The sequence below is a fragment of the Cryptotermes secundus genome, unplaced genomic scaffold (genome assembly GCF_002891405.2).
Source record: "Cryptotermes secundus unplaced genomic scaffold, Csec_1.0 scaffold360, whole genome shotgun sequence".
NCBI lineage: Eukaryota > Metazoa > Arthropoda > Insecta > Blattodea > Kalotermitidae > Cryptotermes > Cryptotermes secundus.
The window spans coordinates 66,376-84,979 of NW_019720568.1; the positions used below are offsets into that span (position 1 = coordinate 66,376).

At 37.0% G+C, this 18,604-nt stretch overlaps 1 protein-coding gene across 6 annotated transcripts in view; it reads right to left on the reverse strand.

Moving 5' to 3' along the window:
• The window catches only part of LOC111869022 (dihydropyrimidinase), a 146,674-nt gene that overhangs the window by 43,665 nt on the left and 84,405 nt on the right, over positions 1 to 18,604 (reverse strand). For all 6 annotated transcript variants that reach the window (XM_023860214.2, XM_023860221.2, XM_023860205.2 and 3 more), the window contains 3 exons: positions 15,203 to 15,297; positions 8,034 to 8,107; positions 3,175 to 3,285 (listed from right to left, as the gene is read on the reverse strand). In XM_023860214.2, coding sequence (XP_023715982.1) covers positions 3,175 to 3,285; positions 8,034 to 8,107; positions 15,203 to 15,297 — 280 coding nt within the window. The remainder of the gene's footprint in view (positions 1 to 3,174; positions 3,286 to 8,033; positions 8,108 to 15,202; positions 15,298 to 18,604) is intronic.

Genomic DNA, 18,604 nt, shown 5'->3' on the forward strand with positions numbered 1-18,604 from the left:
TTTCCTCCTGAATCAGGTTTCGACCTGTTATCGTTGTTCCCAAATATCTGAACTGTGACACATTTTCAAAACATCTGTTTCCTATCTTTATGTCATGATTTTGCCCTGCATTTTGGTGACCAGAGAGCAACATATACTTAGTTTTCTCTGTGTTTACTTCTAGACCAACCTCATGGGTCAATTAAAATTTGTGTGTTTTTCTTTATGGTATCTATATTATCACCCAGTAGATTCACATCATCGGAATAGACCAACAGCTAATGTGTCCTGTTTAATTTCAGTTCCACCTGGTTTTCCTGGACCTTCCTAACAGCATATTCTAAAGCAAANAATGGAAAGGAATGGCGATAAAGCATCTCCTTCTTTAGACCATTCTGGATAGGAAATTTATCAGACAAATGTTTACCTACATGAACTTTACTATACATTTTCTTTAAACACATTTTAGTCAGCTTAACTAGTTTCATGGGTATCCCAAACTCTACGAGAATACTGTACAATACTCCCCTCCTAACTGAATCACAGGCATTTTTGAAAATATTATGCTACAGAGTTTATTGTTTGAGAGGGACAGAAAATTGCTACTTTGCTCACAAGCAAGGAAAGTCAGCATCTTGTTCACCACTTTAAAGTATATTTCTGTAACAGTCTGATTTTCAGAGAAAAAAATATTACTTCATGAGCTATGTCATTATATGCTACTGTAAAAATAACTTTCTTATTGTTTAAATATACAAAACTAATTCATACAGCAAACCATAACAAGATAGCCTCTACTATCACTGCTTGCTTTGACCATCTCAATGTTGAAACTATGAACATTGAAAGAATGTATTACAGTGATTATGATAAAATGGTGACATTTGGGGGGAAATTACTATGCATCCATCAATTGAAATCAGTCAGTCAGTCAATCCCATTCACTTATTTGTATATTTGTATGCTCTTATTAACGCTCCATGTAAGTTAATCTTTAAAAGAAAGAGGGGAGGGGGTATATATTTCACATATTTAAGAGGTGGGATGTATGAATTGGAAATTTACAAAAACATAATCACTTAGTTTATGCTCAGCCCCATAATTTTTCAGTATCCTTCTTCTGAAATCCTTTTAATTAATTTATTTTATTTTTGTATTCCTTTCAACTGCCTCTGTGGTCTAGTGGTCAGAATTTCTGGTTACAGATCCAGAGGTCCAGGGTTCGATTCTTGGCCCTACCAGATTTTCTGAGAAGTAGTGGGTCTGGAACAGGGTCCACTCAGCCTCGTGAGGATAACTGAGGAGTTATTTCAAGGAAATAGTGACTCTGATCTAGAAAACCGAGATTAACGGCCATGGGGATCCATTGCGCTGTCCATGTGACACCTTCTATCTGCAAACCTTTTCACTAACTTCGCTGACTAGTGGCGGTTGCTCAGTCAGAATAGTTCACTTGTGGACTACAGGACATGGAGCTTGTTTGTTTGTTTGTTTGTTTGTTTTTTCTTTTGAGAGATTTTGAGAAAAAGATTTGCATCGGTACTTAAGATTAAATGTGAGAAGGTGTCTGATATTTTTAATTTTACACCAAGACCACTAAGGGTTATGTGATATTTTAATACAGTGCTTCATGGTATAGAAACTGCATTATGTGCTGCAGAGTTCTACAGTTCTGGTCAAGCTCTACACTCTACACATTTTGACAAGTCATAAAGCGAGAGAAATATCTTAGTGTGTCTGATACAGGACTTCTATGAGAGTATGATATAATGCAGGAGCTTCATACAATTAATATGATGTGTTTCAATTCTAAACTACAGCAATCTGTTTCATTTGTGATAATGAATGTTTTAATTTTCTTCCACCTAAATGATTTCAGTTTTAATATTTTAAATATATTTTATCTGATGTTATATGACCTATACTACAATTCTATTTAACTTAGTGTCATATGCTGATGTAAGTTTAGTGTACGATCAAGAAGTGTGAAATATTTAAGTAATTATTACTGCCTTTCCTTGTAGCTTATTCCAAAGAATGAACTGAGTAGTGAGAACTACAGCAAATGGACATGTTAGAAGCAAATAAATATTTCTTCCCCTGAGATTTAAAAAATGAACAAAAAAAAGAGAGATAGAAAAGCCACAATCTATATCAATGTTTCACATTTGCTCACATGACAAAAAAATGAATTAAAAATCAGACAAGCAAAGACATGGGTTTCAGTTCTGGCCTAATTAATGTAACTTATTTAATTTTACGGCAGGACTGGAGAGTTTGTGCCTTCACAAATCTGTGGTCTTAATATCCAGAGGACCGGTTACTAAGGTAAGCAGTCATTCTGTCAAACACAAAGGTGAGCAGACAAAGTAGTGAGAAATCACCAACCAGGAGGTATCAGCAGAAGAACAGAATATTTCTTCCCCTGAGATTTAGAAAATGCATGAAAAAGGACAGAAAAGCCACAACCTACATCAATGTTTCACATTTGCTCACATGACAAAAATTAATTAAAAATGAGATGAAAAAATTCAAATCAGTGCTTGAAATAAACACAGACAAAGCAAGATGCTGTCTTACTTCTGAACCACTTCCTCTTATTGAACAAACTTTTAAAGTTTTCTTTCACATGTCATGACTTATTATTCAAAACAATGATACATGTAAGAATGATTCCTGAGCCTGCATTGTATTCATTTTCTTTATAACATGCATTGGTCTTGTCATTCCCTTGGATGTTTCTATTGATCTGTCGCATCTACCAAGTCATGAAAATACTAGTCCAACCCAACCCAAAACTGAAACAATGCATTACACATAATATATGTGACAGACTAAAAATGTTAACATTGTCAAAAGAGGTAAGAGGTGAAACAGATTTTTTGGGGGGGGGTTAAAATGTAATACAGTGTGTGCGCACAGTTGCATAAACTTTTTTTTTAAATCGCTTAGTAGGGGGTGGAGTCCAACTTGGTCCACTCGGCACGTCTGCCACTGAGTGGCCTATTGTAGCCTGCCCCAGGTGATTATGATAATGGAGAATTTGTGTGGAATGAAGATTGGTAGGGCAAACTGAAGTACTCAGAGAAAACCCGCCCCAGTGCCACTTCGTCCACCACAAATCCCACTTGACCAGTCCCAGGATCGAACCCACGCCACTGCGGTGGGAAGCTGGCAACTATTGCATAAACTTACTTATCATGGTGGTCCCTCCAGCCAGTGCCGCTTTTGTCCCTTGGTAGAAGTCATCAGCACTTACTCCTCCCATAAACTCCAGCTGCAAGTGCGTGTGTGGGTCAATGCCACCTGTTCAAAAATATATTTCATGTATTCACTTAAAACTGGAACCGATGGCAATAACATCACATGCTAATAATTGTAATATCTATACTAAAAATACAATCTTGAGCATGGAAAACAACAATAAAGTCTAACCTTATAATTCTTATTCAATCTTACTTACTTACTTACTCATAGAGCTGAGCCCTTCTTGAGGAACCGCCAATTCTGCAGCTACTCAAGAATTTCCCAGCATTTTATGGAACCCGAAGGTTCATCTCCATGTTCACAAGAGCCCTCCAATGGTCCCTATCCTGAGCCAGATCTATTCAATCCATACCATCCCATCCTATGTCTCTACAATCCATTCTAATATTGTCTACCCACCTACATCTTGGTCTTCCCTGTGGTCTCCTTCCTTCTGGCTTTCCCACCAATATCCTATATGCATTCCTCGTCTCGCCCATTCACGCTACATGACCTGCCCACCTCATCCTCCTTGACTTGATCATTCTAAATATACTTGGAGAAGAGTATAATTAGAATGATCAAATTCCATACTGAAATATATTTCTTACCAGAAAATGGCATCAAAAAGTCACTTCTCTGTTTAGAAACAGTTCTTTGGAATCTGAATTAAATGCAGTGGGCAATGCTAGAGAGGATTATTTGCAGATTATACTGCCAATCAGCAATGTTCATGGGTTATGGAGTGATGCTGAACTTATGCAGGGTTAATAATACTGATAACAGTGTATGAATAAGGCACAAGCGGGACTGGAAAAATTTATTCAATGCAGCAGAAATTCTACACTGAGTTTACATGTCTTGCAGGTTGTTAAAACTACTCATGTAGGTCTTATTATGAAGGTAATTATGTAAAAGTAAAAAAAAAAGTAAAGCTATCCCTTTAACAGGCCGTGAAGGCCCATAGACTTGTGAGACGTTGAGTGTCCCACATTATCTAGACAATTGGCTCAAAGATGGCAGTAAGGTTGTATGCTTTACACCCCAGGAAAATTATTTAAGTAATTCCTGGTTCTCATTTCTGTTAGAGGCTGAGTCGACCCCAGGGCCATAGTGTGGCTGGAGAGATTAGGTCAGTTGAAAAAAATTCAATGACCTCATTGGACTTGAACCCGCGACCTTCTGGCTTGTAGCTTAGTGGCTCAACCAACTATGCTACTGCGTGCCCCCAAGTAATTATGTATGAGTACAAATTATGTTATGAAATATAAATTGGAACATAACATATATGAGGAACACATTTAAAGTTTGTTTCATTGTAAGATTTCAACCAGAACACGTTTCTCACAGCAACATCTTCCTTTTCATACATTAGAAAAGCTAGACTCTTGAATCTTCATAACTGGTCAGCTGTATGAGAACTACATTAACTTTATCATTTTGTATACACTTAAACCAATCAGGACCAATTAGTCAAAATGAAATCATCTTCACATTTCATACTTATTGCTAATTAATAAATAACCAGTGAATCATTGTCACAGCCATTTAATGCTCACAGTGGTTAACAATCTGACTTTGTGTTCTGAGCTAACCACTCAAACAGCCAGTCAGGACACAGAATTAACATGTCATACTTGATGTCAATTAAGAAATAACAAAATAATCCTTACCACAGCCACCTTAGAACTAGCTGTGACAGACAAATTCTACTGATCTGTCCAGTACTGAGGTAGCAAATACATGTACAGTCTTCATTTCAAGATTATACTTTGTACCTAAAAATGTTGTTTTTGTGTCGTGTGTAACACTTTACTTCCAAACAGCAAAGAAGATTTTCTACCAAAATTTTGAATGCATGCCTAGCTTCTCCTGTATATTAATATATGAAAATTCTCTCATAATTTCAAAAGTTACATATGTACTTGACACTGATTATAGATACATAATACACAAAAATATTTTATGCATAAATAATATAATTGTGAAATACAATTTCACCATCCAAATTTGAGACCCAGTGCAACACTTTGTAACATGCTAGTTTTTGAGGTAAGGAGTTGTTAGCTCCCTGCACACCTACCTTGCACACCTACCAACCTTAGTCAGCCAGCTGTGACTGCTTATTCAATGTATTTGCAGCTACGCTCCATCCCCTCTTAATTTGTAAAATGTAGTTACACAGATATAATTCCTATGGATTATTGGTTTGACAATGCAAGTTTGAGCTTTATTCTACTGCAAATGAATAAGATTATATGTGGCTCTACACTTCCTCACTGAAAGAACTCCTGACCTTTTACCTTGCCCACCAATTCATTTTTGTGCTATCTTGGATGGCCTTTGAACTGTGAGACCAGTTTCTGAAAAAATTAGGCCATTAGTCAAGACACCCATAAAAACAAACAGGCCCTCAATACAATTTTTTTTTTCATTTACATATTTCCAGTGGCTCTGGTAGCCCTTTTACTTTCTACCTTTACTCTACAGTTGATAACATACACCCAAATCTTCTGCGCTTCTTCACCCAGCCCAGACCATCACTTAATTGTAGCCTCAGTGATAATGCTATGTGGTTCATACTTGTGAGTGATACAGATGAAGCCAACACCTGTGCATTTATTATTTCACATATATACACAGCATAGCTGTGACATAAATCTACATTACTCTATATCACTCCTATATGCGAGGGTAAGTCAATAGTTAGTTAGTTATTGGAGAGGGTGGGTTTCCCCATGCACTTAGACCTGTCTTGGTCCATTGTGCTTCCCTCTATGATATTCTACCAGTCTCTATATCCTACTGGTACTGGTGCTTACCATCAGTCCCGCCCAGCCAGCGAGATCGGCCTCTACTAGTTGAGTGGTATCTATAATGCTTCCCCCATCTACCAGAGGTATTAGAGACTACTGTTGGGCGGGAAACGTCCGTAATTTTGCTCAGTGGCTTCTTTTGGAGACATGAGGTTCTTTTACGTGCCGTAAAGCTATGACACGGGACCCACGGCTTAAAGTCCCTCCCGGAGGACTTTCTTCCCTGAATTTTTCCGCCCTTCAAAAATTTGATGACCTCCACCGGGTATTTGAACCCGCGTACTACGAGTCATGAGGTGGGAACGTCACCTCTAGACTACGGAGGCTGCTAGGGTAAGTCAATAAGTAAGTTACAAATGGATATAGAACTTAAACAAATAAAGAGTGCTGATTTGAAAAATGCTTTTATTTCTAAACATAATCTCCCTGTACATTGAGGCACTTGTCCCATCATTTCACAAGCCCCTGAAAACCAGCAGCATAAAATCCTTTGGGCTGCTGTCGGAACCAGGCAGTGACTTCCCTTTCTATAGCTTCATCATCAGGAAAATATTCAGCCGAAAGATGATGTTTAAAGAGGGCCGAACAAATGGAAGTCGCTTGGAGCAAGACTCATCACCTGTGACAATTTGGGCTAGCATATCGTGTCCTTCATCATGGTAGCGATTGAGATGCTGTAATGCCAGACCCATTCTTTGCATCTTGTGTTGTGGGGTCAGAATGTGCGGCACCCATCGTGCACAGACTTTGTGAAAACCTAACCTGTCATGTGACTTCCATAGCTATAGCGATCTTATATATTCAAAGAAATAATTCTTAATAAAATACATTTGTTACTTCTTTTTAAATGATGATGCACAGTTATACCTTTTACTGCTATAACAAGATTGTAAATGTACACAGTGTATACGTAACAGGCACATTCTGCAACAGGACTCATAATGATATGCTAACATCCATGAACTTCAAATTTATAGGGAAAGAAAATACAGCTAATGTGAGAAAGGGGTGTGACAATCTGTAATTTCAGAAACATCTTGTTTCAGAAAAGTTAAGAATGTGCTGCCCTCTTCCCTTATAGCCAACAAATTAGCATGCAATATTCACCATTAGCTGAAAGTCAATGAAAATTTTAAGAAGTCGAAAGGAAGTTGAAAGTGGGTGGCAAGGGATTGTACGAAACAGCTGCCAATCTCAGACTCTTAATTTTGGAAATCATCATTCATATTCTCTAGCGGCAGCATTTTCACTGCCATTGGAAGAACCATACAGAGAGGACACACTCTTCACTTTAAAACATAAATGTTATGTTAACATTTAGAATCAGTAATGAATAACAGTTGGATGCAAAACACGCGTGCGTGCGCGCACACACACACAACCTTACTGCACACTGTGCCAGCTACAGCACCATTAGTGAACACGTTTCCATCTGAACGTGTCCATAACTGCTTGCACACGTGCACTGAACTACAGCCAGAAACATCCATAACTCTGTTAACTACTAAGAATCAAACCAGTGACTATATCAATATATAATAGTGCCACCTTTGCTTATCTCAAAAACCGCAAATCTCATGGAAAGAAACTTTATGGATTGGAAAGAGTGTATTGGACATAAAATGTGTCTTTCATTTCTCTCTACAGCCTTTTCAGGAAACATGTTTTGCTCCATTAAATATTTCATGAAGTTATTCCTGAGATATAAGTAGAAATGCATGTAGATCAACAAGTACAGTGGTTGTTATTTTTGTCCAATTTTAATCGAAATTGGAATGTCAATATAGTTTATTAAATCTCCCCAATACCAAATTTAATCAAAATCTGTTAAACAGTTCTCATGTTGTTTCATGCATACAGATTGACAAACTGGGCAAATCTAATAGACACTCCACAGGGCTGTGAATGCTTCTAAAAAATGAAAGATGGTTTCTAATATCATTCTGCACTTGCACTATGCACTAGGAAAACCAATTAGTATTTGGAGATTACCTGGAATGACATATTTTCCTCTAGCGTCTATAATTCTTGTTCCTCCGGGGATTATCAAGTTCCGCCCCAACTGCCTGAAAATCAGAAGATTATTTCAATCCTATGTATGTGATTTTAAGTGCTGCTGCATAAGTCTATTAGTATTATTTGGTAAATTGCCTTCTATTGTTACTTATAACTTCAGGTATCCTAGAATTCAATTATATCAAGAAATTTAAAATTCTGTAAAAGTAATGTGTACTAAAGTAGGAAGAACTATGAAGGATCCTGGAATCCTTGCTGCAACTACCACTGCTACTACCACTATCATCACCATCTGCCCAACCCTTCATCAGTCCAAGACATTACTTGATCCAAGTGCATTATTTCAAGCAGGAATAATTTATTTATCTAATTATTTTAAGATTATAAAAAGAGACAGAACTCCCAGCATACAGATGGACAGGTATACACCCTAAAAGGTTAAAAAAGATAAAAGTTGTCCTTCTGCTTATTTAATTAAGCACTATGCCATGAAAGGGTATGGGGGATTGGGTGTATAGATCCACATTTTCTTGACCTTGGCACTAGTTGGAGGTGAACAGTCAGCTTAGCGCCCATGCCACTTTACCCCCAGGGAAAGAACACCTGATACACGTTCAACAGGGGGTTGGGTGAGCCTCAGAGCCGGTCTCCATGACATGAAGAGAAAATTTTTAACCCCACTGGGAATCAAACTTCAATCCCTCTGTCATGCAGCCCAAAGCCAATTGTTATACCAACCCAGATGTACGCTGATAAGAATTAAACCCAAGCTTTTAAATTAAACATAAGAAATACAATCCTCATGCATTTAGTTTTTTAATTAATAAGCAATCATAACGCATAACATGTTTCAACCATATACAGTCACCTTCTAGATCATCCAGTTCAACAAGTTCACTCTGATTATAATGTACATGAATTATTTAAAATATACCTATAAATAAAATATATGAGATATAAAAATTAGCGTAACTTGAGTCGCTGAAATATGAATGTAAATTCTGTGTGACTGCCCATGCTGCTGTCATTCCAACATCAGCAGTATACATACATACATACACTGCTTAAGAACATGCTGCAAGTGAGGATAAAATAGATGCAAAACAAGATTTGGATAATCGTGTTTCCACATCACACTATCTTCTATAATACGTTATATAGAATTTACATTCATACTTCTCTGGCTTATATGATGCTAATTCTTAACGTCATAAGTATTGCATGAAGAGATTTCAAATTATTCATGAAAAACTTAATCAGTTCATGTATTTTTCTTTTATAACTGAATGCTTGAAAACATATTGAGCTTTATGATTACTTGCTAAAAAAAAAAACTAGGTGCACTAGATAGTATTTTTTTTTAATTTAATTTAAACAGTTACGGCATTAATGACCTCTATTTAACCCAGGCCATACCTGACCTTAGGCCTTACTTCATTAAACCACATAAACAATTTGCCGAAGTAAACTCATGGGGTGGAAGCTGAACTAGTATTGCTCAACGTAGAATCTTGGACTTTTTTTATGATTATAGAATTTTTTTGCCTGACATGTAAAGGAAAGATGTGATTAATACAGAACATCTTCCTGATGATAATAAGTAATTATTAAGAGCAGTCATGTAAAACTGAGTACAATCACAGGTACATGTACATATGTAGAACATTTATAAAATAATTATGTGAGCTGAAAGAAGTATTTCTGTGAAATTTTTTGAATTTCCAAAGTTATATTAATAAATAAATAAAATTATCCTTACAACCAGGCTCAAGAAATATGTTTAGGTTAGTCTGAAGTGAAATTCCGAAAATTCCCAAAGGGAACATATCTTAGTGCTGCTACTTAAAAAAAACATATCCATCCTTAATTTACAGTTTGCAAAAATTTAATTAATTTCTTTGGTCCCATTCAGATCAGACACCAATTACAGTATGCCTTCCATATTACATCAGAATACGAGGGCATCCTCCAGAAGACTGAGAAACACTACTTTTTCACTGGTTAAGAGCCACTGCTATACACAAGTAAACAACACTTTGCTGATTTGAAAGGATTTCATGTTGGTATTTATGCATGAACAAAGATTTGCCTAGTTCAGTCATTCACTTGTTCAGAAGCTCTAATGCAGTGGTCCTAAACTGTGGATATGTAACCCCCAAGGAGTAGAAAACCTATAAGAATTAATGTGAGATATCTTTATACACTGTCAAACACCAGTCAAAATGGCCTAAACAGCATACTGACAACTATATTTTGTATAAAGTTTTCTTTGCATGGACTAAAGAAATTTTATTTTAAAATAAAACCTTTCTGTATCTCATCATGTTCATAGCATCACGTTGTGTTACAAGACACGCTAACACATAGTCTGAAAAAAAAGAAAGTCCCCATTGAAACGGGGTATGTGATGTGTCATCATGTATACGTTTCACTGTGAAGGAAACAGAGGGGTATGTGAAAGTTCAGTCTGAGACCAAGAGGAATACTAACTGGAAAAGAAATCAGGAACACTGCTTTAAAGACATATTTACAGCCTCTAGATATATGTAACTCAAAAGTCCCTTATTTTACAAGATATAAGGGAAAACCATGTGCCAATCAGAGGATACCACATATATTAAATCAGCCAGCCTTCAAAATTAAGAGACAAGTTTAGATTCACTGCTACCCATAACTAAATTACAGCCCTTCACTGATTTAAAAGGATTTCATTTTAGTGTTTATAAAAAAAGATTCTTTTATTAAAAACATGATTAAATCCACTTCAGGATGGAATTTGTATCATTATATCATTTACCACTTCAGGATTTGGAAAATAAATCTTTTAAGAAACTTTTAATTTATTTAGTAAATAGTACTAAAATAACTCCTTGTTGCATAAATGCTGAAGAAACTACAGGAGAGTGCGGCAACCAGTTCTATCCAATTTCAGGATGTTGCAACATATAGGGAACTCATTTAGGCATATTATGATCCCAGCTTCATTTCTAACACCATTTGTTTCCCAGATATCTCGTGCACCATGTCAATCTTTCAACAGTTTTGATAAAATGTCTCATTCATTCATTCACTTATTCACCTTCCATAAATCCTGTCGAGAATATATTCTCGTGCAGTTGTGGAGATCGTCCTAGTTACAGTCACAACTAAGAATTATAGTTGTCATCCAATTGCATACACATTTGTAATAAAATACTGATAAACATATACAATATAATAAATAATTTAATTTTAGTAGTAAAAGTAATGGCAAACCTTATACAATTTGTACAGTTTTATACAAGTCTATTAATTAAAAATTCAACAGTAAAAACACAATGTCATTAATGAGTTTTGTATAACATAGATTAATAGTACAGTAAAACCTGTCTTAAACGGAATCTCAAGGGACCAGAAAAAATTTCCGCTGAAGCCAGGTTTCCGTTTAATCAAGGTATACTATAATAATTAAACCAGGACATAAACCTATTTGAGACAAAACAAAACAGCATGCTCATTAATTTATTCACACTATAATCACTGAACACATGCAAACTTTACACTGAACAGAAACAAATTGCAGTACTCACTTTTTATAATTTTACCAGAACTCTGGCAGTTTTTTGGACGCAGTTTACTCTCTTGGCTGTCTGACTTTCCACAAACACTTTAGCTTGAGAAATTAGAGTAAGCATGTCTAAATCATTGCATTGCATGGAAAACTCCTGCAGTACCTTTAAACGGTTGGCAGCATCCTGATAAGTCTTCGCTCTACACTTTTCTTCTTCTATCACAATGTCATTTTCCTCTTCCTCCTCCTTTTCGATTTTCTCTAAAATTATCAACTAATACTCGTACATCGATATCCATTGTGTCTGATTCTGTTTGCACATCTTTGTCTGTGTTGATGTAGTCCTCAGCATTGAAGTTACTGAAAGCAGCTTCATTCATGCAATGTTGGAAGTCCTTCTGGTCATTCTCATTTTCTACACTAGGAGTAACTTCTACCGTAGAAAATCCTGTTTTTTCGAAACACTTTGTCACAGTTTCTGGTAACAACTTCTTTACTACTTGACTTATCCAAATAACCGCATCTAGAACCGAGACAGTTCTTGCAAGTCCAGAGGCGGATGATGGAGAATCTATATTGACATTAATAATTTACGATAGTGGATCTTAACATTCCGAATGATGCCCTGATCCACTGGTTGAGAAACACTAGTGGTGTTTGGAGGGAACCCAGCAAGTCGCACATTGGAAAGTTCGATATGGGGGTGGCATGTTGATTATCCAAGAACAACAAAACATGCAGGTTTTGCATTTTCATTCTACCATTGAAGACCGCTAACCATTCCTCCATGATCTGTGACGTCATCCATGCCTTTTTGTTGGATCTCCACTCAACGGGAAGTTTCTATATGTCCATGTTTCGGAAGCACTGTGGCTTTGCTGCCTTGCCAATCACTAAGGTTTTCTCCATTTCACCTGACATAAAACCACACAGAAAAACAGTCAATCTTTCTTCGCACAGTTTTCCTCCCAAACATTTTTCGCCTTTCAGACAGCGATTTATTCGGAAGCACGCGGAAGAACAGTCCAGTCTCACCACCGTTCTCTATGTTTTCAGGTTCATATCCCTCGATTATGGATGGCAGTTTAGCTTCCCATTCCTCAATGGTCTCAGTATTTACATCACTTGATTCACCACAAAATTCATTAAAAACTATCCGAGGTCTTTTGCGAAAACTCTCCATCCATCAGATGCTTTGAATTCAGTCTTCCCCAGTTTTTCAGTGACTCTTTTAGCATATTCCTGTACCATAGGACCCGACAACCGGCGATTTTTCGCCCTCACACTGACAAATCGCTCCCACACTATTTAATTAACGTCTTCATTTGCAGTTTTCTTAAGTTATCTTTTTATTTTTCCTTTAGCACAAGTTTCGAACCGCTTCAAAATTTCCGTTTTCTTCTTTAGAATCTCATACACTTGAGTTTTACCGACGTTAAACATCTTCATGATCTGCTTAACAGGCAATTTATCTCGCTCACTCGCATGAGTCACTTTTAATCTTGTGTTACCATCAAGCACAACTCTTGTCTTTGTAGCCATGATGACAACTGCTAGACTAAAGTAAAACTGTAGGCCTGGAGCCCTTATTGAGTACAATTTCCAGAAGGGGAAAACAGTTCTGCTGAATCTCAGTGCAGGTAGTGCGGTACCGTTAGAAGCTTATTTTAAAGAGTTAGGGAAAAGAAAATTCTGTAGAATGTATAGGATGCCTAAAATTATTCTAAACGATGCATTCCGGTAGACAGTTTACCTTTAATCCAGGTCATTTAACATCTTTTTCAGCCCCAAAGTCAAGGGACCTGAAAATATTTCCGTTTAAGACAGATTTCCGTTTAATAAAGGTTCCGTTTAAGGCAGGTTTTACTGTATAATAAATTTAAATAAAGACTAGTATACAGTGATATAAAAACTGTGTCTATCTAAATTAACTAAAAACTAGAACACAGGGACAGTTACTTGCATCTTCAAAAGATTTAAAACTGAAATATTCCTGTAAAGAATAAAAAGAATGTAAATATAAAAACTGTTTCAATTGTATCTCAAAACTCATTGTGTCACTCGATATATCCTTAATACTCGTATATTGTGGTAGATTATTACAGACCTTTGTTCCTAAACAATAAACTCCCTTTTGGTATTTACTTAAGTTTACAATAGGTTGATGGAAATTATTTTGCTGTCTGCTATTTATTCTATGAATCTCTGAATTTACTATGAATTTGTTTCTATTTTTTATCACAAAGAGCATAAGAGATAGGATGTACTGAGATGCCAGTGGTAAGATTTCTAATTTTCTAAATATGTTTCTGCACAGATCCCTCCTTCTGCATCCCAACATAATTCTAATTGTATTCTTTTGCATTCTAAAAATGTTTATACTTTGGGGTGAGTTACCCCAAAAGGGTCAACCATAACAGAATTAAAATAAGAGTGATAAACCGTTTTTAAGGTATTTATGGACATGTATAGTTTAAGCGATCTTATGATGTAGCAGACTGCACTCAGTTTTGAACTAATACGATTACACTCAGTGTGGTATAACCAGCTCATTGTGTCATCAATGAGTATTCCAAGAAATTTAACATTGGATAGAGATGTAATTTGTTTTTTATCATATACAATTATTATTTCAGATTTAGGATTATTATTTATAGCTGTAAACTGAATGTAGTAGGTTTTGTTAAAATTTACAGAAAGTTGGTTTACTTTGAACCATCCATTTATAGTATGAAAAGCATTGTTTATATGTACACAGAGATCAGCATAGTTTGAACTTTTAACTAACAAACTAGTATCGTCTGCAAATAATATAGGTACAGTTTTATGATTTATAGTTTTGGGTAAATTGTTTATATAAATGAGAAATAACAATGGACCCAGAACTGAACCTTACGGGACACTGTATCTCATGAAGGTATGAATACAATGATGTGTTCCTCTTTTGAGATTTCTGATGACTTGCATGGTCAAACACTAAAGGGTTACAAACTGAAATATGAGCTGGTGCAAGCCTAAATGCTGTGCCTGACTGCAATTTAAAAACACAACCCAACTTTTTAAAAAGTTTGTTACAATAACATGAACTTCTCACACACTGTGACAAAAATCACTACTGGCATCATAATTCTTAAAAGAAGAGTCAAAGAAAGAGTAATAAAAAGTGGTATCATCTGATTACAACAAACTATTGGTGTCGCTATTGCTTGAGATTACAGAATTAGATAATGACAATCCTGCAATTCACAGCTGTATTTGCATGTTGCATAGGATGATCAGATGGTTGTCAATTAATGCTCATAATACGAACAGAGCAGCAGAATTTAATTTTATTTAACAAAAAGCCCCTTTCCAAAATCAACAGAGGTTATAAAATGTGCTAACCTGAAAATTGTGTCACCATAGATGGCACCTTGAACTGCTTGTGCTGTTATGCTAGCCCCACTCAAAATATGCATAAAGAAAGTGAGAAAGTCAGATCTTTATATTTCTGGTGAATAGCATGGAAAACACCTGAAATTAGTTTGGCAAACACCTAAAAGGTTAAATTCATATTTCTTCAGCAGCTGCAAATTCAGAGGAAAGTTGTACTTACTTAACAACACCATCTTCTATATAAACATCACTGTCAACCATTGCATCTTCATTCACAACCTTGCCATTTTTGATTAGCAGCCTGTTCTGTGCACTCTGTGAAAAGCAGAAATACAGAGATATACACGTATATGTTTGCACATGTCCATACAGCTTCCTGTCACTATATACCCTGAACTGGACTTACCTTAGTAGTGGCTGGTTTCTATTTATTTTGAAACATTTCAAATAATTATTCTATAATCAAGTTCATGCTCTTAAAAAAAATGATACTGTACATAAATATCTTGTTTAAAGACATACTTAACATACCATCATATCAAATTTGTCACATCTGCATACAATAAACGATAATTTACCATCAAATAAAAAAAAACCTGTAGTTACCTTCTTTTCAGTTTAGAACAATATGGTAACCATATTTAAACAGCCATAGAATTAAGTCTGTTTGGAAATGGGGCACTGAGTCAAAGACATGGGGCAGGAGTCTGGCCTTTGACTGCATTTGGTATAAAGACATGATACAGAGATATTGGGTTTTCGGACTTTATCCATCATCCTGGTTTTAAGATAACTAAGAAAAACATGACGTTTCGGAAACTGGATCTGTTTTTGTCCCCAGGTGAGGGAAAACACCTATTCTGTTGGGTCCCTTAGAAAGAGCTAGCCTCAATCACTGGACCAGTTTCCGAAACGTCGTGTTTTTCTTAGTTATCTTAAAACCAGGACAATGGATAAAGTCCGAAAACCCAATATCTCTGTGTGTTATACACCATCTTCAGAATCCTATAGTAACTAAAGACATGATGTTTAACAAAGCTGTGACTAAGAAGATTCATTGAAGTATAATGCATGTGATTTGTGTCCAAGAGATACCTGACATAGATCCTCTTCGAGCACTAACAATCCTCATAGGGAATTCCATACTCTTCCATTCAGCATTATACAGTCTGCCTCCTAAGAGCGTTGTAAAACAATCCACCCCCAAGAAAGGGAATAGATATAATGCTGAGGAGAATATTTGGATATGGTAAACCAACTCTGACTCTGACTCTGACTCTGACTGGATACCAGACAATGGAATTAATAGTAGGAAGGGTATATCTGAATGACGAGAAGCTTCACAAATTGTACTCTTAGTCGAACATTCAATGAGGATATGGGCAGGACATATAATATGCATCTGAGGAGATAAAAATGCGTACAGAATTTTAGTCAGGAAACCTGATTGGAATATACCACTTGGGAGTTACACCCATGGATGTAAAAATAATATGGGCCTTGTGGGCCATAAATAAATTTGAATATGAGTGAGCAAACTAGATTATCCAGCTCAGGCTGTGGTATATTTGTAGGTTCTTCCGAACATGATAATTAATCTTGGGTTTCTATAAAGGGTAAAGAAACTCTTGTTCAGTTGTATTTTACCAGTTCCCCTGGAAAGACCAAGACCTGGCATGAGTACCCACATACCAACTCTGTAATGTTCATTTTTTCACTATTTTCTATTTAAATTATTTGAATGTTGGAATTGCAAGTGTAGTTATGCTGAATAAAATTCTGATAAGTTTATAATATATGTACTCATAAGTGTTGGGCATGGTTTGATTAGATCAATAACAGCACTGGAGTAGTAGTAGTAGTAGTAGTAGTAGTAGAAGTAGTAGTAGTAGAGTAGTGGTAGTAGTAGTAGTAGTTGCATTGGAGCAATGGTAGCAGTAGTGATAGTACTAGTAATGGCAGTAATGATGTGAACTGTGTTAGTGGTTGCGTTGAGTGTAGCGGTATTGGTATTGGTACTGGTAGCGGCTGGCTATGGCGATTGTGGTAGTGCTAGTGCCAATAGTAACCGTCAAAGACAAAAATGGCAGATCTGTGGTGAAACAAACGCCTCGTCAACCCCCTTTCGACAGACGGACGCCATGTGTCTTCTGGGATGAGGGTGCGGCCGAAGATCCAGACTCCAGCTAGACGTCGATCAATACAGAACATTCGCTCAGTTGTGTTGCAGACAATCCGTGACTATCGTATCAGGGGCAGCGACAAATGCTTTCTAAGTGCAGTGCGTATTTTAAAAGAACAGTGTAGGGGAACATAGGAAGCAGTGAAGTGTTTTCATAATTATATTGTATAGAAAGACCCAATGACAATGAAATTTGTACGAAGTTTTCACGGCAGTGAAGATTCATATCGTGGTCTTCTGGGTTGCCATTCAGTCCGTATAGGAGAACATCCTGCCTCCATCTTCAAATATACTCCAGGATATGCAGACATGGAATTCCTCCGAAATGTCGGTACCCACCTATCCAACTGGCATCCACGCTTAAGGAAGAAAGCTACAGGGAAGAATGCTATATTACGCGAAGAGAACCATCGTGTATTGCTGCTGGAGTCACGAAGCAATAACTAAAAAAAAATCCATTGCTTTAGTCTGCAAGCGAACTAAACCGACCGAGCGACCTCCGCTTGTCGGCGAAGTTCGTGCCAATTTTAGCGGATATAGAGTGTCGCCTGGTCAGCGCAACGAATCCCCACGGCCGTTAATCTCGGTTTACTAGACCGGAGCCGCTATTTTTCCATTCAAGTAGCTCCTCAATTATCCTCACGGGGCTGAGTGGACCCCGTTCCAGACCCACTACTTCTCAGAAAGTCTGGTAGAGCCTAAAATCGAATCTGGGACCTCTGGAACTCTTGATCACTAGACCACAGAGGCGGTCAAGCAATAACTAAGCCTCAAGAAATTCTGCATTGAAGTTCTCAAATAATTGACGCTGTAACTAGCATAAGTTCAACGGGACAGTTCAGGCTCCTTCGCATACTCGCAATTTTGAACTTGATTCCAACAGGGAAAACTTGACTGCGCCTTGAGTCTCTCTCTAAGCGTGTATGCCGTGCTCACACTAGCCCCTGATCCAATAAATGATATGGATGAAATTCGGTCCGAAGGCGTTTAAGAGGCCATTTTTGTAATTATGTCGTCTGACAAAACGGCCATCATGGCCGTGCGGGAAGTGTCATGAAATGTTAGGTGCAGACAGGTCTCTGAAAAATGTGCTCTCATTTGCGCCAACTGCTGGGCCACGGTGTGTTTTGAGTAACTGTGTTCTTTCTGGGGGGGTTCAAATGGCCGAAGCGTGAGCCTGATCACTCACCTCAATCTAATTCTGAACTCTGGAATGAGTACAGCGTCTACGTCTGCTCTCGGTATACGTTTTCATTGAGTAGTGCTTCCACAAAAGCACAATTTCTTTCTCAAAACACCGCCTAAATTCACCGATGTGGATTAACACAGATCACAAAAATCAAAAGCCATCAGAATGCTGCACAGTCAGGACTTGAGAACTGTGACAAACGGACAAGTAAACAACAAACCATCGTTACATAAAGACAAGTGGGGAAACCT